We start from the raw sequence: 19,771 nt of genomic DNA on the forward strand, positions 1-19,771 counted from the left end.
ACAGGAGTCACAGTCAAACCAACCGGCAGCATCAAATGGAGCTGAGCAAACCTGCTCAGGATGATCCAGCAGGAGAGCCTGGAGGCAGGCCTGGTACCTGAAGGACTGTCAAACCAGCCTGTACGTAAAACATGCAAGTTGACAGACTGCATGAATAAGGACATCATCATTGTGCAGTTACAAGGCTGCGCTTCCCCAATTGGTTATCGTGTGTGTTAATTGTGAAAAGGCTGAAGGTAGTCCAGGCGGCTGATCTGGATGAGGCTGGAATTCATCCTGTCGTCAAGCACATCAATACAACAGTGCCAGTTATGACTGAGCAACGTGTACGCCGGCCAACACTCTCAGAGCGACTTTGTTGAAGTTGGTTCCAGACTTGGTCTCAGGTGGCGATGGAACCAGGAAATCTGAGTGCGAGTCACTCAATTCAGAGCCATACGACCGGGACGTGGACTCTGACCACAGTAGGGCATGACATGACATGACAGTTGTGATCTTGTAAGTCTCCTCCATGAGCACGGCTTCACAACTTCGTACGGTGAGGTCCTACGATTCACAGAGTCAGCTGCTCCTTTTCTGGGTGAAAAAGCACAGCTCCTTCACAAATTCATGGATTTGTCATGGACATCTTTGTGTGGTTTGACAATTTGTATCGTCAGGTCTTTACACCCAATGGCTGACGCACCGCTCATATCCTCTTAAATGAGTTCCAGCAATCTCATCCTGCAGGTATTTTGGAGTGTGGCCATGCTCGGCCTGAAAAGACGTGAACTTTCTAAGAAGGCGGCCCAGTCAGGCAGCTGCAGCACATCAGACAGTCTTCTGCTGCTGCTCCACTGTGGGCCAACCAAGGTGAACCTGCCCAGCCATTTGTCGGGCGGTGACTCTGCATTTATAGTGAAATACTTTTCAGATCTTTATTTTAATGGTAGCACGTTGATTGCTCACCCCTGAAAACCATAGACCAGCACCACAAATCATGTTTCTCTCACAATTAGTTAGAGAGACATAATTTCATGAGTGTGTGTGTGTGTGTGTGTGTGTGTGTGTGTGTGTGTGTGTGTGTGTGTGTGTGTGTGTGTGTGTGTGCAGACACGGCGTGTTTGTTGGCGTCAGCTCAGTTGTTGATCACCATCTAAAGTCCAGCAGCTGTAAACCTGTCAGTTTAATCTGGACTCGGCCCTCTCCCCTATATGAACCTGTCAGCCAGGTGGTGAGAGATTTCAGTAGTTACCTGCTTTCATTCACACTTGAGCTCCGTTTGTTTGTTTGTTTGTTTGTTTGTTTGTTTGTCATTATGCGCTGTCGCCACCTTAAGGTCAGGTACATGCTGAACACTCAGGTGTGTGTGAGCAGGCTTCTTTCAAAGCTGTTCCACAAAGATGTTCCTCATAAAAGAGCTTCACAAAACACATTTTAATTCATCAGAAGGAATGAAAAACGGATACAATCACAATTCACCTGTAAAAACAAAAATTATTATTATTTTTTTTTTCAAAATTCTGAACAATATGGTTCATTCATAAAAAGAAAATAACATTGAGACTCTGGACACATGATCTTCAGTTTCCTTGAAAGACAATCCCAGTAATCTGATTACAGCACCAGCCCAGACTCCAGAGACCTTCCAGAAATGGTTTCAAACCAGTACAAAAATCCCCAGAGAATTGGAAATAAAGTTGTTGCTTGCTTTCAGACTCCTCTGTCACATGATGTTGGCAGTTTGAATGTGAGAGAACCGTTTTGATTGGAAGTCAGGACCGCTGGTAAATGTTCTTCATCATTGGCTCAGGCTCTTTATCGTGGTCTTCTCGGCGCTCTGTGACCAACAGGATCAGTCAATCAGCAGCCGTTCGTTTGTTTGTTATATATCACTTTTTTAAAAATCTCTCACCGCCTCGCTCTTCTCCTCCTCTCTTCAGTGTTGCTCCTCCCACCTCCTCATCCTCCTCATCCTCTTCCTCTTTACACTCGTCAATGTTCCTGTACGTCGGCTGAACAAGGAAAAGAATCACATACACCTGCCAGGTGAGACTGAGGGTTCACAAGACCCCCCCCCTTACCTGGTCACCATGTTGTGGCGAGGTGTCGTCAGTGGAGGGGAGGAGCCTGCGGATGAGCTGACCAATAGTTTTGAAGGTTGGTCTGTCGGTGGGTTCCAGGCTCCAGCAGAGTGTCATCAGTCGATACCTGGATAGGTGAGGACATGGGTGAACAGGTGAGGCTCGATGGAAAAGGACATGTTCTGTAGGGATAGGAGCAGGTGAGGACAGCTGTGGACAGGTAAGGACAGGTACAGCCAGATATGGACGTGTGACCAGGTGAGGTCAGCTAGAAAAAGGTGAATAGATGAGGATAGGTGAGAACAGGCGAGCACAGATTAAGACGGCTGTGGACAGGTGAGGACACATGAGGACCGATGTTTCTCCTCACATCTCAGCGGGAGCGTAGTCCGGCTGCTCCATGTGCCGGCCGTCTTTGATCATCTTGTAAAAGTTGGTATCCACGGCAACGTTTGGGTACGGACTCCTACCTGCACAGGTAAACACAGGAAGTTTTGTCAAACTCCTAGAAAGCTCTTTATGCCAGGAAGTGACTTCATCCTGAGTCATTGTTCATTTTCATCCGTGGGGATCGCCGTTGTCATGGTTACCAAGAGAGAAGATTTCCCACAGTAAAACTCCATAGGACCAAACGTCGCTCTGCACTGTGTAGACACACTGAAAAATGCTCTCAGGAGACATCCATTTCACCGGGAGACGGGCCTTTCAAAATAAAACACACAGACTATCACAATAAAATATAGATTGTCACAATTGAACACAGACCACTACAATTAAACCCATAAACAAGATGAGGAGGAAATACAGACAGACTTTAAGAATAAAAGAGGCACTGACGTTTCCTTGGACGATGTAACTGTCGTCATTGCGAATGTCTCGAGCCAAACCGAAGTCACAGATCTTTGCCACCCGGCCGTCAGTCAGCAGGACATTTCTCGCTGCCACGTCTCTGTGGATACACTGCGAGACAGACGGGTGAGAAAAAACCCAGGAGAGACACAAAGTGAGAGAGACAGGTGAGGGCCGGGTGAAACTCACAGGTGAGAGACAGAAAGGTGAGACACGGACAGGCGACACAAGGAGGTGAGAGACGTGTGTTGTGAAGGTTACTGATGGCCAACAAATGTGTTTGTGTGCTCACGTTTCTCGAGGACAGGAAGTCCAGACCCTGAGCAACCTGATAGGAAAACCACAGGAGGTCCCCGACCGACAGGTCGTCTGTCTGCACACCTGAGAGATGGACAGGCGTGTTGAGATGGACAGGTGTGTTCTGATGAGTTCAGGTACATGCAGGATCTTACCCAGGTGTGTTTGACCTGGTTTCATGTCCTGATACTCTGAGCAGCATGAGATCCCGCTGTCACTGCAAAACACGATTGGTTGTTGGTGATCAGATGAGCCATCAAAGTTGAGATCACAGCCTCCCAGCCGACAAGCACCTCATTCACAGCTGAGTATTTATGATAAATATGAGACTTCTTTGCCTTAATCTAATAAATATAAGTATTTTTCTAACCTGCGGAGCCGCGTGTTCACATTCTTATAGAAAGCTGCGTCTTCCATTTCGTCCACACTCAACATGGATGCCAGGAAGTCGTGAGTACGGCCCCGCAGGAAGTTAAGCAGGTCGCCATGGCGACAGTATTCTGTGATCATGAGCATCGGCCCTGGGGGGGATTGAAGAAGTGAGTGGTTGGATTCTATGTCGCTCAGCTTAAAATCAGCGATGAACAATATTATTATTGTCAGTAAAGCCGTCACCTCCTTGTGTGCATGCCCCCAGTAAGTTCACAATGTTGTCATGGTAACCGAGGTGGCTGAGGATCTTCAGCTCAGACATCAGAGCTTCACGTTCTTCAGAGTGAGCGCTTGCTGAAAATAATCCCCCCCACCAAAAAAAAAAAACAGGGAAAAGTTCACAATGGACACACGGACAGGCGCTCATGATTAGAAGGACGGTGAACATTCAGGAACTCACGTTTCAGCATCTTCACGGCGACTCGCATCACCTCGTCAGTTCCCAGACCATACGCCGTCGCCTCCACAACCTTCCCAAATGCCCCCGACCCCAAAACAGCACCTGAGAGACCACAATTATACACTTAGTTCTCACTGATCATAATGTTTGTATGTTTTAACAGGTTTTTTTTTTTTTTTTTTGCCACGCGACAGTAGAATCTCACCAAGTCGCAGCTTGTCTCGAGGAAACTCCCACTCGTGGTCGTACGGTAGCTGCGTGGGGTCGATGAAGGTGTAGTTGTTGCCATCGGTGCACTCGATGATCTTCCAGCGAATTTCGTATCTCGGTTTCTGAGAGACGAAGACAGTTTTGGCCAGTGTGGGAATGTGACTTCCGATCACGTGATCGTGTGATCATGTGATCATGTGACTGACTGACCTGTCTGCACTTGTACACGAAGACCAGTAGGAGCAGGAGGAGGAAGGCTGAGGTGGCGAGAGCTCCAATAAGAGGCAGCGTGAAGATTGTGGTGGGAGGAAGAGGAGCTGAAAGCATGGCCACCGATCAGAATTCATCCACAGACTCTGGTTTAATGTTTGTGGTTACAACACCTACGAGGTCTGAAGACGGCTCGAGTGGCTCCCAGCAGGTTGGAGGCCTCACACTCGATGGTGACGTCATCACCAGGTGACATGGGAAGGCGTGTCCTCACCTCTTCGTCCTCCTCTTCGTCCTCCCCCTCTCCCTGTGAGGTCACAGGACCTGCAGAAAGCTGATTGGTGGAGATGTCTTCACACCTGCAAGACAGGTGAAGGTCAAACGGCTGCGGTGGTCCCCTCAGAACGACTCTGTCTTTGAATGAGTACGCTGATACGTACGTATGCCTGGCGCCATGGCAACTGAACCAAACGATTGCGGGAGGTGGATATCCGGAGCCGTTGCAGGAGACGGTTTCTCCGTCCTGAGAGACAGATGCAGATGGAGGACCTGTGGGACCGAGGTCGAGTGGTGAGAGGAGGAGGAGGAGGCTGAGGAGGAAGAGGAAGAGGAGGAAGGAGCTCTTACGGTAGATCCGTAGGTTGATGTTTTTCGATCCGTTAAAGAACAAGTTTGCAAAATGAAAGGAGTATTGACCTCGATCCTCCTGGCGAACACGACGCAGCATCAGGCTGAACTCTGACCTGAAAGATTCAGTCAGTGTGATCATACGCTGTCAGTTTTCACTGAATCTGATGCAAACACAGCATTTGTGCACTTTGAAATGCTTGAATATCAATGTTGTTCTTTATTTTTCAGCAGCCATGGCGTAAAGTACAAATGCATTAGGTGTCCTGTGTTGGAAACCTGGAATACTCTTGTATTGCTCACCACTATGCCACCATAATACACATCTGTAACAATAATAAATCAGCATAAAAAACAATGATATCATCTGTTCAAAACTGTTATTTTATCATTTAGCATGCTAACCCATATGCTAACCTACAGCCATGACCTGGGCAGCCTTTAAACATTAACCTACTGACTTGTAGACAGGAACATCCTTGCCTGCGAGTCACACAAGTAGTAAGCCTTGGATACTGACCTGTAGCCTTTAGCAGTGTAGCTCTCCTGGTGTGCTGTGAGATCTTCACCACCCAGATGTTTTGGTGTCTCCCAGCTGTAGTTCTTTACTGGAGGATATGAGTCTATCACAAACGTCAGTGTCACATCTTGACCTTCAAACGCTTCCTCTCTGCTGCTGCTAATGTTAGCACCGCGAGCTCTGCCAGTGCTAGCGTTGGTGAACAGAAAGCTGCTGGTGGCATTGGCCTTTAACCTTGTTAGCATGTTGCTAGTGTTAGCCGGTGTGATCCAGCTGAGGTGTCGCTGCATGTGGATCTTTAGGTAAGGCCGGTCTGAGGAGAAAGACAGTCATTAACACCACAACATCATCACACTATAAATCATCACACCCTTGTTTGCGTACCGAGCACACGGAGCCGTGCCCTTGCCACCGTGGTGCCAACATCGTTTGTGGCTTTGCAGGTGTAGAGGCCAGCATGCTTCTGGCTGACGGCGGAGATCTTCATTGTGCTGTTCATGTACAGGTGGCCATTGTCATAACGACGGCTGATGGTGGCGTTCAGCCCCTGAAACAAACCGCACCGAATTTGGAAAGCAGTTTGACAGGACAGCTGACGTATGACCTCTGACCTCTGACTCTCACCTGTACATGATCATGTGTCCAACTGAGAGTGTATAAGTGGGAGGGGTTACTGCCGACACAGGTCAGTTCAAACCCCTCCCTGATGAGACGGACAAACTCGTCCTGAACGATGGACACAGACGGGGGCCAAAGCTGCCCTAAAGACAGACAGGTGGAGACAAACAGAGGAGACAGATGAGGACAGGTATAGAGAGGCAGGTGAGGACAGACCAGGGTGAGAGTGGTCAAATATAGACAAGAGAGGACAGACAGATCATCTTACTGCGTGGCACCACCAGCAATCGGATTGGTTTGGACGTGACCACTTTTCCGTCCCTTAGGCCTGAACACATATAGCGGCCATTGAAGGTCGTCATGGCGGCGTGGATCAGGGCTCCTCTCCTGAGGTCAAAGGTCACATTCATGCCTGGGGGCAAACCCCTCTCCTTGTTTTCTGATTGGAGGGTGAGGTTTGTGACAGTCGGGTCAGTGAGAAGACATTTAACCAGGACATCGTCTCCCTGCTCCACGCTCCGGAGATCCCGCGCTGAGCTCACGAAGACGCTGTTTCTGTCCTCCACATCTGACAGAAGACAATGGGGATGATGATGTCACCAGGAGAGTGAACATGATGATGTTGAAAAGAAGCAAAAACAATTATGTCACCAGAGGCCTGTACCACGGCGCTGCATTTCCTCTTATCAAGATAACTTCCAGGATTAACTCTGGGTTTTCTGGACGACGACGCTCGTTCACTTCTCATCAGGATTAATCACCATGGTAACATACTGAATGTTTAACCTGCTCTGGAGCAGGTTATGTTCTTGATAAGAGCTCTGCCTCCTGACCAATCAGATCTCTTGGAAAAGGACCCGCCCATTCTTAAATGATGGTGATTGGTGGTCGGGTTCAGCGCTGAGCTGCAGCGGAGATGAGATGAGAAATGAATTTAGAGCGATCTTGTCGACATAATCAAATAAATCCTGTCTCTGAGGCTTTGAAGGAGGTTTTTGTTCTCGACTTGTTCCAAGTCTGTTTTTCTCCACGAGGGTTGATCTGGAACAATGAGGTAAATGATCTCACCTGACACAACTGCACAAACATGAATTTATGGAGCGCAGAAAAACCTGTGACGTCACGGAGATTCATTCATATTCCAGCACAAAAAACTCACACAAGAGAAACTCAGCCTCAAAACTACTGGAAGGAAAATGTCAACTAGCAGAAGAGCAGGAGGAAGTTCATCCTGAAATCTTTCTGCTGGAATAAAGTGAGAGTGAGTGACCACAGTGCCGTCCGTTCATATTGCCTGATGAATTATCATGGTCTAATCTCATGAAGTCACACATTAACCAGTCAGGGATGTTCAGGCTTTGGCTGCAGCAGCAGAGTTGCTTTTAGCTGCTGGATGTGTTTGAATTCTTCACATTCTCAGAGAATAACTGCTCCTTCAGTCATCTGGAAACTGCTCTGCAGGGTTTCTCCCTGTGTGATTGGTCAGACGCTGCAAGCTCCGCCCCTTTCATGTGAACGTGCACACGAAGGTCTGGGTTGAACCAGAGAGTTGATGACCTGCTTGTTAGTAATGGTGATCAGGAGCCAAAGTGTCTGGATCAGTTAAACCAGGAAACACAGATCCTGGATCTGTTGATCACGGTTCGTAGTGCAGGACTCTGGTGAGCGAATATGAAGATTTCACCAGACGAGTCATGATGTCATGCCATTTCTAGTTGAATCACAATTATGATGTCACTAGGTGAGTGTATGTGATGTGAGTAGGAGGTGCCTTGTGCTGCTCTTACCTGTTACGTACACGTGTATCCAGCTATTTAAGTGCTCCAGGCTTGGGTTGGTGTATCCACACCTGTACGTCCCAGTGTGTCTGGGATTGGACTTCCTCACTTCTAGTCGTCGGTTTGATTGCAAACGAACCAATGCAGTGCTGGACAGGTGGCGTGAGGCGCTACCATGGCAACTGAGGTTGAAAGCAGCACCGGCTTTCAGAACCACGTCAGTCTGATTCGGCTGCGGGACGGTGTTCAGGAGGACCACCGGAGGACTGGGAAGTTCTGATGACAAACAAACAAACAAATAAACAAACAATGTCAGTCCAGAGCCAGACTAAGATCTGAGCTGCAGGTCTATATCACACAATGTTTACATCCGATCAAAGGCAGGAGGCAGCACTCATGCATACTGTGCAACAGGCAGCTCGCCCTGACACAGTTGGTGGTTTCATCCTGTGTGTGTGTGTGTGTGTGTGTGTGTGTGTGTGTGTGTGTGTGTGTGTGTGTGTGTGTGTGTGTGTGTGTGTGTGTGTGTGTGTGTGTGTGTGTGTGTGTGTGTGTGTGTGTGTGTGTGTGTGTGTGTGTGTGTGTGTGTGAGAGAGAGCGGGAGAGAAGGAATACAGTTTAATAAGTTTCAACGACACACAGAGAGAGACCACCACAGGAGTGCCTTGCCAAAACAACTTTATTTAACAAAATCAAAACATCATCAAACAAATCAAGTTTCATAAAATGTCTTGGAACAATGTCTCCCATTGATTAGTTGTAGCAATAATTGCTCTCATTGGCTGATTCTGTAAGAACAGGTCCTGATTGGCTGGTTTGAATCAATTCTGATTAGTAACATACAGCGTCACATTGAGTCAGAGGCAGTGATTGGCTGGCCTGTGACACCGGCTTGGTGGCTTGGGAAAGTCAGAGGTTGTTATTGGCTGCTGGCGGTGGGTTTCTTGCTCTGCTCGTGTAGTGTGGTGGCGATGCGTGATGTCTGCAGCAGTAATGCCTGGTGGTTTTCTACCAACAGACTCTGGTGACGACCCAGATTCTGCAAGTCCAAGATCTGCTGGGACCCCTGGAGACACATCGGCAAATCAGGTGAGTTTAGGTAACTTGGTAAGCGAATCCAAGTCAGACCTGACCGAGACAATAAAGAATGATCGACTTAATTATTTGGAAACTGAAGGACTATGTAGGGATCTGGATTCTGTGACACCAGTTTAGTCTGGACTAATTGCAATGCTTCAGTTTTTAAGGTCTTCTTCAAGGTCATCTTGGATGACTGAGGTTTACCAACACTGAACCAGAGTTCACCCAATAACTGCCCTGAGCTGAGTAACTAAACCTTGCTAGGTCATGCTGAGCCAAGTGTAGCTAAGATCACCTTAAATACACTAAACCACGCTAAATCAAACCAACCTGTGTTTCCAGTATGCCGAGCTGTTGGACCACCTGCTCCTGGTGCTTGGCAGCCGCCTTTTGGATCAGGACCAGCTCTGTCAGCAGGTCCAGGACTTTGTTCTTCCACTGACTCTCTGTCTCCAGCTCTGACCGCTGGGGAGACGAACTTGGATCACCGTCTGATTGGCCAGGTGACTGGGCAGCGCCCATCGTCATGGCTGCAGCTGGGTTGTCATGGAGACTACCTGCAGTGAAGACGGCTGAAGTCAAACCTTCATTTTGTATACCTGGACGTCTTCAAAGGACCCTGGGCCTGCACCAGACCCCCGGGAGTCTGAGAACACCATCCAGGCGGGGCCCAGTTTGTTGCTCGTTTAGGTTGTTGGATTAAACAGACTTAAAGTAAGTGACGATAAAAAGCGAGTTCCTGCAGGAGGGTACTGATCCCATTGACTGTCTCCCATTGGGACTCATGATGTTCATTACAAGAACAGAGGACACGATCCGGTGACGAATACCGAAGGCACGTTACAGATTGATCCACATTGAATTTTTCATACGCTCAGAAACAGCAATCCACTCTGTGTGTGTGTTTATTGAGACATACAATGAAAAAGCTCTCAGCGCACAGTGCACTTCACTCTGACCCTGCCCCTTCACCCACGACCTCCAAGCTTCTGCAGTGTCAACTCATTAAACAGGAAGTGTGTCACGTCTGAACAGCGTAAAGCGTGTGAGGCCTTTAAAGAAAACTAAAGTCAGAGATGAAGCGTCAAACAGAAGTTTGGGCAAATTTCTGCTGTGAGCAAGTTTCACTATGTTGCAACCTGATGGAGTCAGGAAACACATTTTCTACCAGATGACCCCCCCCCCCCCCCCCCCCCCCCACCCCCACACACACACACACACACACACACACACACACACACACACACACACACACACACACACACACACACACACACACACAAACACTGCGTGTGCATTTGGAGTGGTTGTCTTCTTTTCCCACTTCCTTGTCTTACTTCTCCTTTGACGATGCCCAGGCAGTGGAGCAGGAAGTGGTTGCCGTGGAAACATGCTTCCCTCTTATTCGTTGTTTTTATTAATTTTTTTTGTCTCAGAATAAATTCAGTGGTAATGCAGCGATTGTTAACTGGGCCAATACTGGCTCAAACCAACCCACAACCAGGCCAACACCAGGAATACACTAACCCACAACCAGGCCAACACTAGAGCTAAACCAACCTACAACCAGTCAAACACTAGTACTAAACCAACCTACAACCAGTCAAACAGTAGTACTAAACCAGCCTACAAACAGTAGAACACTAGAGCTAAACCAACCTACAACCAGTCAAACACTAGTACTAAACCAGCCTACAACCAGTAGAACACTAGAGCTAAACCAACCTACAACCAGTCAAACACTAGTACTAAACCAGCCTACAACCAGTCTAACACTCGTACTAAACCAACCTACAACCAGTAGAACACTAGAACTAAACCAACCCACAACCAGGCCAACACCAGGAATACACTAACCCACAACCAGTCCAACACTAGAGCTAAACCAACCTACAAACAGTCTAACACTAGTACTAAACCAACCTACAACCAGTCTAACACTAGTACTAAACCAACCTACAAACAGTCTAACACAAGTACTAAACCAACCCAAAACCAGGCCAACACCAGGACCAACCCACAACCAGGCCAACACCAGGACTAAACTAACCCACAACCAGGCCAATACTAGTATTAAACCACGATCACCCAACAACCAATCAAGCACCAGGCCTTAACCAGTCTATGAGTCCTCCACCAGCACAAACCAGCCAACAACTAGTCCAATGCTGGTTGTTGGTTGTTTCACAAAACCAAAGTTTAGCAGGTGTTTCTCGCCTGACTTGTTTCAGTTTAGATAATCAGTTCTGATTGAGAACAAGAACCAGGGCGATTCGAACGAGGTCTATCAAGAAATATCTTGCTTTGTTTATTTTTATGTTCCTTTTATTCCTGGAAAAAAGATCCACAAACGCGCTCACCTGTCCAGGTGTGACCTGCCACTGACAGTCAGCCGGACACGACCCCGGAGACTAAGTGAGGCTGTGAGTGTGACAACATACGCTCGCAACACAAACAAAACAAAACAAAACAAAACAAAACAAAACAAACAGATTTGTTTGTAAAGCTACAGCTCCGCCCTCCACAGCCCACTTCTCGTTCTTGTGCTCACCGTTGTGATGTTTGTTGTTACTCATTATTGACAGATTTTAAAGAAACAAACTGTTGTGTTGGAGAATCAAATTATTTTAGAATGAATTGTTTATTCCTGATAAACTCTTTACATGTAGGTATAATAGTCAGTCAGAGATCCTCTGTTGAATTTTGATGTTTGTTTAGATTTTTACAATCTTCAGTACAGTATATAGCATTTCATCTAGACTCTTTGTTCTCAGACCAATTCAACTGGTTATACCTCAACTTCATGTCTTCCTCTAGACCTCATCAGGAGGTAAATGAAACAACAAAGAGCAATTAAAGCGTAAACACATAGTAAACAGGAATGTTTTGGGGTTTTTTTTTACCTGCAGAGCAGAAACAGCTCAGGGCGATCAACAGCAGTACAGAATGGAGCCACATCTCGTTCTCTCTCTTTCTCAGTTCTACAGTCTGAAGGAGAACTCACTCTGAACCCAACTTCCTCCTCAAACTCAGACAGGAGCTCCTCCTGTTGCACCTCCTCCTTATTTTTGAGAATATCTAAGGACCAAGCCCGAAAGGCCAGGACTCTATTGTGTTTCACGTTTCTTATTATTTCTTCTTATCATTATTATTGTTTTTTGACTCCTGTCGCCTCTTTGAGCCTAAATTTGACCCACTAAACACACTCGTCAAGACTGGCGAAAGAATTAAGGAAATGCAAAAATGAACCCCCAGGGTGCCAGAATTTGCTCTCCAGCAACACCGAGAAACACTAAAACGGCCACTATGGCCCATAGGATTGTCGAGATCAAACCAGAGCTTGATTGTTCGTCTCATCAAGACCCAAAAATCACACGCCGATACCGCTGACCTACTGTAAATCCAACAGGACGTCTGCAATTTGCCTTTCAAAGTAGGATTTTCACCCAAAAAGGCCCTCACGCTAACGCTATTACCTCTGAGGGAGAACACATTTCACCCCTTAAACATTTAGAAATGACCGTGTCCCCCGAGATGTCTTGTGGGAGGTGTTAAGAGAGTACAGAGCACTGGAACCGCTGCAATCTGGTCTTTGTACCTCCAGTGTAAGAGTCGCGTCCATATAATCGGCACAACGACGGACTTGTTCACGGTGGGCGCTGGACACCTGCCAGGGCTGTGCCTTGTCACCCCTTTTGTTTGTGATTTTCATGAACAGCAGTAGTGTGCAGTCAGGGGATAGCACTGCTAGCCCTGTCAAAAGGATTTTTCTTCTTATTTTTTTTTTTATAATTAAAAAGTGATTCTGAAATCTGTGTCTGGAATCAATGAGTGACTTTTGCAACTTCATCCAGAAGATGACTGGTTCTATTTTGTGGAGCTCAAATCTCCTATGTCCTCTAAATGCATCACAGCTCCTTTCCTCTGCTGGGGACCAGGGTTAGCACTGCCAACCTCTGATGGTAGCTGGACGCTGCTATTGGGTTAAAATGTTGAGTGACAGTATCATCAGCCAATCACATTTTGATGTGTTATTAACAGACCGCCTTAGGGCCAGCAGAGTTTCTAGTGCTGGTCTGGGTGTCGTCATTGAAATTAGTTTGACTGCTTGGCTCATGGGCAGGTGGTGATGATGCTCTGTTATTATCTGCTGCTCTGGAGTGATGGCGGCTAATTTAACAGCAAGATCCATGATATGATAGAGGACCTGCTTCAGGACCTTTTTCAAGGTGCTGTTTGCAGAAGAAATGGAAATTGTGAGTCGAAGAAGACCGACACCAGAAATACATGAGCTGTTGTGATTGTTGTAGTAACTGCTGGCCCTGACTGAATCAACACCTCACGCTACTGTACACACTGATTAATCTTCTGAAAAAAAGAAATGGATAAGCATTGCCTTTGATTGACTCATTTAAGTTTACAAAATGTACCTTTTTTCATTCAACTCATAGTATTGATGTAAATAAATAAAGTGGTCTGAGAGTAATTCCTTATGAACAATCTTGTAGTGGATCAAGTTTCTGGGTGAAACACACACACACACACACACACACACACACACACACACACACACACACACACACACACACACACACACACACGCACACAATTCAATATATATTTAGTTGCGATTGCCAATAGTTTCAAAGTTATGTTATAATTGTTAATAAGCTACAGTGATTATTATGATTGGTTAATAATATGTAGAATTATTTATAGTTATTATTTTATGCTTAGTATTTTTTGTTATTGATATTTATAGTTAGTTACAATTGTTATGATTGAATTCAATGGTTAATATTAATGTTTATCATTGTTATGACTTCTTTGAGTTTTGACTCTTTTATTATGACATGGTTGTTCCAATCCTTTATTACTGGTTTAGTTTTTACTCTTATGATTATTGTTATTATACTGTTGTGATTGGTTATAGTTGGATTGATATAGTTCGAAGTCCAGTGCCAACATGACTGTGAGTTAATGTGACTCTTCTCTCACATCCTCATTTTGTTGCACTCTGACTGCATTTTGCAGAGAATAACATCCTGGCAGAGGAGGAGCAGGAGGAGGTGCAGGAGGAGGCGGTCATGAGATTCAGAGTGATGAACATACTTTATTCAACAAATTCTTACGTCAGAGTCTAGAAGCAGTTTAATAAACAGAAGCTCAAACTATCAGAATACATGAGAATATACAAGAGTTCAGCCTGGAGGTCAACGCTTCGCAACCCTGCAGCTTGTTGTTCAGAGAGCTGAGACCATCAAAGGTTGCTCTCCTCCTCCTTCTGGTCCGCGGGGGGCGCTGTAGGCGGCTCCTCGGGAGAATCTGCCTGCTGAGGGCTGCAAACAGGAAGTGAGTGAAAGTAAAGTCAACCAAACTGTTCAAACTAGCATGTTCATGACGGAGTGAATAGAGAAGTGGTGGTGACCTGACTGCGTCCAGCGCAGCGTCGCTGCCAGTTTCTATGGTTACGTCAGCGGCAGGGAGGATGTAAGTACCGCGAGAGGGGCCTGCCTCCACTGGCTCCGCCTCCAATAGGTCAACTGTCACCTGAGGGGCGGGGCTTCCTACAGAAAGAGGTTTCAGATTAGACTGATGGACAGGGTGTGTGTGTGTGTGTGTGTGTGTGTGTGTGTCTCACCCTGTGTGTCTCTGTTGTCTTCCTGTCTGGATGAACTGAGTCTTGACTGATCGATGGCCGGATTTTGTCCTTTCTTGAACTCTTCAGCCAGCTGCAGGTAACGCTAGCACACAACAAACAACATGAGCAGTTGTGTGTGTCCATGGGTGTTTCTGCAGTTGTGTGTGTGTGTTTGTACCTGCTTGAAGTCGTCACTGAGCAGGTTTCCCACTGAGACGACGACTGAGGAGAAAGACGGTCTGGACTGAGGCTTGTCGTCCCAGCACTGCTTCATCAGCTCATACCTGCAGTCACATGATACACTGTGTGTGTGAGTGTGTGTGTGTGTGTGTGTGTGTGTGCGTGTATGTGTGTGTGTGTGTGTGTGTGTGTGTGTGTGTGTGTGTGTGTGTGTGTGTGTGTGTGTGTGTGTGTGTGTGTGTGTATCATACATATGAGGAGGGGCGTGTTGTGGCCGACTCATCCTGTGTCCTCTCTTCAGGGCGGAGCAGAACTCCTGGGTCATTGGAAGCTCAGAATACGGACTGGAACCTGGGAACAACACAGGACTGGTTACACTGGTTATACTGGTTATACTGGGTATGCTGGTTATATTGGTTTGGTTGGATTTGCTGGTTATGCTGGTTATATTGGTTAGGTTGGATTTGCTGGTTATGCTGGTTATGTTGGTTATATTGGTTATTAAGTTGGTTATGCTGGTTGTGTAGGCTATGCTGGTTATAATGGTTATGTTGGTTATATTGGTTATGTTGGCTATGCTGGTTATAATGGTTATGTTGGTTATATTGGTTATGTTGGCTATGCTGGTTATAATGGTTATGTTGGTTATTAAGTTGGTTATGTTGGATTTGCTGGTTTTGCTGGTTATGTTGGTTATATTGGTTATTAAGTTGGTTATGCTGGTTGTGTAGGCTATGCTGGTTATAATGGTTATGTTGGTTATATTGGTTATGTTGGCTATGCTGGTTATAATGGTTATGTTGGTTATATTGGTTATGTTGGCTATGCTGGTTATAATGGTTATGTTGGTTATATTGGTTATGTTGGCTATGCTGGTTATAATGGTTATGTTGGTTATTAAGTTGGTTCTGTTGGATTTGCTGGTTATGCTGGTAATGTTGGTTATATTGGTTATGTTGGCTATGCTGGTTATAATGGTTATGTTGGTTATTAAGTTGGTTATGTTGGATTTGCTGGTTTTGCTGGTTATGTTGGTTATATTGGTTATTGAGTTGGTTATGTTGGATTTGCTGGTTATGTTGGTTATATTGGTTATTAAGTTGGTTATGCTGGTTGTGTTGGCTATGCTGGTTATAATGGTTTTATTGCTTATATTGATTATGCTGGTTATGTTGGTTGTGTTGGCTATGCTGGTTATGCTGGTTATATTGGTGATGTTGGTTATATGAGTGATGTTGGTTAAGTTGGTTAGCTGTGGTGGTGCTGGTCAATACCCAGAGAGAAGATCTCCCACAGCAGCACTCCGTAGGACCACACGTCGCTCTGAGAGCTGTAGACGTTCTGGAAGATGCTCTCTGGAGACATCCACTTCAACGGCAGGAAGCTCTGACAGCCAATCAAAAGCCCAGGTTATCACCTCATCTGATGATGTCATCACCATGATGATCATGATCACCATGATGATGTTGCCAATGGACCAATAACGTTTCAGAAACTCTCAAACTCACATTTCCACGGGCGACGTAATCCTGATCCTTCATCAGGTCCCGAGCCAATCCGGAGTCGCCGACCTTCACCAGCTTCCCGTCGCACACCAGCACGTTCCTCGCCGCCAGGTCTCTGTGGACACACTGCATCAACGCAACACATCAATGCAACGACGTGTAGACGCAGCGCATCTCTACATCACAGCTCATCAACATGTCGACACGACACCTTTTTTTTCTTTTTTTTTGTCATACACCTTCATCTGGCACATTCCACTTACTGTTATGTTGTTAATGTGTTTCACAGTGGGGTGTTTATCTTTTCTGATAAGGTATTTCTGTGTATTTTGCTTCTTTTTCTGGTATATTGTATATTTTGCTTCTTTACTTTTAGTTGATTGTCTATTTCAAATATTTTAATTTCAGTATTTACTGCTGAAACAATATGAATTCCCCCGTTGTGGGATTAACAAAGTACAACTTAATCTAATCTAATCTCATAATAATGTACAAAGGAAATGTGCCTCACCACTGTGCCAAGCAGCATGTTGGCTAAGAGCTGAACTGATTTACACCTCCTTTACAAAATACATGGTAAAAAATAGACAACCATCAAAAATGTAAATTAGTTGGTAAATCAGATTAGTTCTGTTGTATTAGTATTTTTAAGATCTGATCAACAGTAGACAGACACACCAAATTGACAGCATCATTTTGTGCGCATCACATCAGAGTCTGTTTTTTAAATATATGCATGTTGAGCAGATGAGGCTCAGTGTGTCAAAACAACGTCCGACACGCCACGTGAATCAGGTTCGTTGTGGGTTATTTGTGGTTTAGGTGTGAGTTACCTTCCTGGATGACAAGAAGTTCATGGCCTGAGAGACCTGGAAGGAGAAACTGAGAAGGTCGTGCAGACAGAGGAGGGGCGGGTCGCTGAGGAGGAGCGCCGGCGCCTCCCGCTGGTCTGAAAAACCAAAGAGGTGTCATTTCACAGGTGACCACCGCAGACAGGATTCACTCAGATGAACACAAGAGGGCACTATAGGAAGAGGTGTTACAGGTGTGTTACAGGTGGAGGAGGAAGTCACCTGCAGGCGTGTCCGGGTTCTCATACACGGCGGGTTCGATGTCGGCGTAGTTGAGCTCCTTCATGGCAACGTGCTGGACGCTCTCCTCTTTGTTCATGTCCATGTAACCGCCATCACTGTGGAGACACAGTGAAGGGGCGGGCCCTATGTGAGTGTGTGTGTGTGTGTGTGTGTGTGTGTGTGTGTGTGTGTGTGTGTGTGTGTGTGTGTGTGTGTGTGTGTGTGTGTGTGTGTGTGTGTGTGTGCGCGCGCGCGTGTGTTCACCTCCCACTCTGAGTGTCCCCTTGGAGAAATGAATGCTTGCTCTTCTGCAGGTAGTTGACCAGGTCGCCGTGGCGACAGAACTCCGTGATCAGGTAGAGCGGACCTGGAGAGACGGACAGGTGAGAAATTGACATGTAATACAAGACAGATGAGACAGGTGAGACAGGGGACAGGAGGGTGAGGTTGGTGGGGCGAACCTCCTCTGGTGGACGCTCCCAGCAGGTTGACGACATTCAGATGAGGACCGAGATGACCCAAAACCTTCAACTCTGACATCAGAGACTGAACCGCATCCCTCCGCTCTGTGGAGACAGACAGACGGACAGACGGACAGACAGGGTCAGACACAGACAGAGGTAGATGTAGAGACAGAGTTTCCCCCCTCTCAGTCCACAAGTGTTTGCAGTAATAGCAAGGAAGCCCAGACATCTACGTTCTCAGTAACGTCCTCCAGCTCTTCTGGGACGACTCTGACATTCACTTTGTTACTTGTTGCTCTGTGTCTCAGTCCTGTCCTTTGCTCTATTTCTATCTTCACCAAGACATCGGAAGGCAGCATCCTCTGAGCCTGGTTCTGCAAAGGTTTCTTCCACTTAAACTGACGTTATGTCAGTCCAAAGGCCATTTACCCAGGTTATAGGCGATACTGTAGAGTTGTGTCAACCAAGACAGAACGCAATATTCACATCCTGCAACATCTCTGTCTCCAAACTCCTCCTGTGCCACAGATTGTGCTTCAACAACTGTTACTCCTATTTAGCCTGCAGCTCCCAGTCTGCTGAGCCAGAAGTCCCCTCAGGGACGTGGCTTCCTGACAAAGGTCTATCAACCATGACCTAAAGTCATCCAGTAACACGAAGAAGTCCACCTGCATCCTTTCCTGTGTTTTCCTGGCCAAATACCCTAAGTTGCTGTTTTGTTCAGAAGCACAACCAGCAGTCACAGTTTTTCTTGCTGCAACTTTAAGCCACAGAAGGGCGACTCTCTCCCTCTCTGTGGTGAAACTCAGGGACCCCTGAGTTCAACCACACTTTCCTGGAGTCCCTCATCCAAGTTGCCCGTGTAGAAAAGAGACAATCCCTTATCAAGTGTGGTTCCAGAGCTGATGCTGCATGTGGAGGTCACCCCAAATACTAGGTGTAGTTAGTATCTCTCGACCTCTCACACCAGCATGCCTAATGTCCTCAGTAAAGGTACATCCCACATCCCAATATCCCGCGTCCGCTGCAGTTGTCCATGACACCATGCGGCTGCCCAGCTCGCTCATACTGCATGAGCAAGGCACCACTTCCCCGTATTGGACTTCATGGCTGATGTTCAGACGTACGTTTCACCATCTTTACAGCCACTTTAGTTGTGGAATCAGAGTGAGTGAGACCAGAGACCGTCGCCTCGACCACACGTCCAAACGCACCCGAACCCAAAACCTGACCTGAAACACACATAAGTGGTTGCACTTTACTGCACAGAGTACTTCACATGCTAGGAGACACAGTACTGCACAGAATACTGCACATAGTACTACGTGCAGTCTACATGTGTTGTTTGGACCTCTGGCCCTCTGGATATGGTACCTAGTGCGATTCGGTCTCGAGGTATTTCCCAACTGGCGTTGTAGGGCAGGTTGGTGGGGTCAAGGTAGGTGTACTGCTGCCCATCTGGACTGACCGACTCAATCACCTTCCAACGTACTTCATAACCAGGCTTCTGCCAACAGAAAATAAAAACAGAACACTCAAATACTGCAGTGCAGCAAAATACCAAAGTACTAAAAACACGACAGTAGAACTCCTACTCCAATAGAACAAATAACTCTCTGGTACTGGTACTGTGCCGTGGGTACTGACCTTCCTCCAGAGGACGATGAGGATGATGAGAAAGATGACAGCAACAATGACAAGAACCAAAACTACGGCAAGAACGGCAACCTGGGACAGGAGAGCTGCAGACAGACAGGTGGAGACGAACAGGTGGAGACAAACAGGTGGAGATGAACAGAGAAAAACACAAATATAGAGAAACCA

The 19,771-nt window shown here is 46.5% G+C and overlaps 2 protein-coding genes across 3 annotated transcripts in view; both read right to left on the reverse strand.

Annotated features, from left to right (window-relative positions):
* Nucleotides 1-1,477: 1,477 nt before the first annotated feature.
* Nucleotides 1,478-12,055, reverse strand: csf1rb (colony stimulating factor 1 receptor, b). Its single transcript, XM_080508497.1, has 24 exons — nt 11,988-12,055; nt 9,415-9,641; nt 8,929-9,070; nt 8,014-8,280; nt 6,495-6,794; nt 6,233-6,369; nt 5,993-6,155; nt 5,609-5,921; nt 5,089-5,204; nt 4,902-5,010; nt 4,639-4,820; nt 4,462-4,568; nt 4,247-4,373; nt 4,042-4,143; nt 3,825-3,935; nt 3,580-3,730; nt 3,365-3,426; nt 3,205-3,293; nt 2,901-3,023; nt 2,654-2,765; nt 2,434-2,533; nt 2,064-2,190; nt 1,895-1,994; nt 1,478-1,819 (listed from the first exon to the last, which is right to left on the reverse strand). Exons 1-24 carry the CDS (start codon nt 12,040-12,042, stop codon nt 1,755-1,757), a joined length of 3,387 nt encoding a protein of 1,128 aa, XP_080364623.1. The 5' UTR covers nt 12,043-12,055; the 3' UTR covers nt 1,478-1,754.
* Nucleotides 12,056-14,186: 2,131 nt separating this feature from the next.
* Nucleotides 14,187-19,771, reverse strand: part of LOC308139771 (platelet-derived growth factor receptor beta-like) — a 19,089-nt gene continuing 13,504 nt past the window's right edge. For both annotated transcript variants that reach the window (XM_080509295.1, XM_080509296.1), the window contains 14 exons: nt 19,595-19,689; nt 19,322-19,454; nt 19,075-19,179; nt 17,945-18,049; nt 17,748-17,850; nt 17,484-17,599; nt 17,244-17,359; nt 16,414-16,536; nt 16,180-16,291; nt 15,157-15,256; nt 14,904-15,009; nt 14,726-14,828; nt 14,513-14,651; nt 14,187-14,423 (listed from right to left, as the gene is read on the reverse strand). In XM_080509295.1, coding sequence (XP_080365421.1) covers nt 14,345-14,423; nt 14,513-14,651; nt 14,726-14,828; nt 14,904-15,009; nt 15,157-15,256; nt 16,180-16,291; nt 16,414-16,536; nt 17,244-17,359; nt 17,484-17,599; nt 17,748-17,850; nt 17,945-18,049; nt 19,075-19,179; nt 19,322-19,454; nt 19,595-19,689 — 1,535 coding nt within the window. In that variant the 3' untranslated portion in view covers nt 14,187-14,344. The remainder of the gene's footprint in view (nt 14,424-14,512; nt 14,652-14,725; nt 14,829-14,903; nt 15,010-15,156; nt 15,257-16,179; nt 16,292-16,413; nt 16,537-17,243; nt 17,360-17,483; nt 17,600-17,747; nt 17,851-17,944; nt 18,050-19,074; nt 19,180-19,321; nt 19,455-19,594; nt 19,690-19,771) is intronic.

This window comes from Blennius ocellaris, assembly GCF_963422515.1.
Source record: "Blennius ocellaris genome assembly, chromosome: 14".
Taxonomy (NCBI): Eukaryota; Metazoa; Chordata; class Actinopteri; order Blenniiformes; family Blenniidae; genus Blennius; species Blennius ocellaris.

What these genes read in the sequence shown, in the direction of transcription:
- csf1rb (XM_080508497.1), bottom strand. Translation starts at nt 12,042, where the DNA reads ATGTGGCTCCATTCTGTACTGCTGTTGATCGCCCTGAGCTGTTTCTGC. An exon ending in GTGGGAAATCTTCTCTCTTG is followed by an intron (nt 2,534 to 2,653) that starts GTAACCATGACA and finishes TTACCTGTGCAG; the next exon opens with GTAGGAGTCCGTACCCAAAC. An exon ending in CGCCACAACATGGTGACCAG is followed by an intron (nt 1,995 to 2,063) that starts GTAAGGGGGGGG and finishes TTCCTTGTTCAG; the next exon opens with CCGACGTACAGGAACATTGA.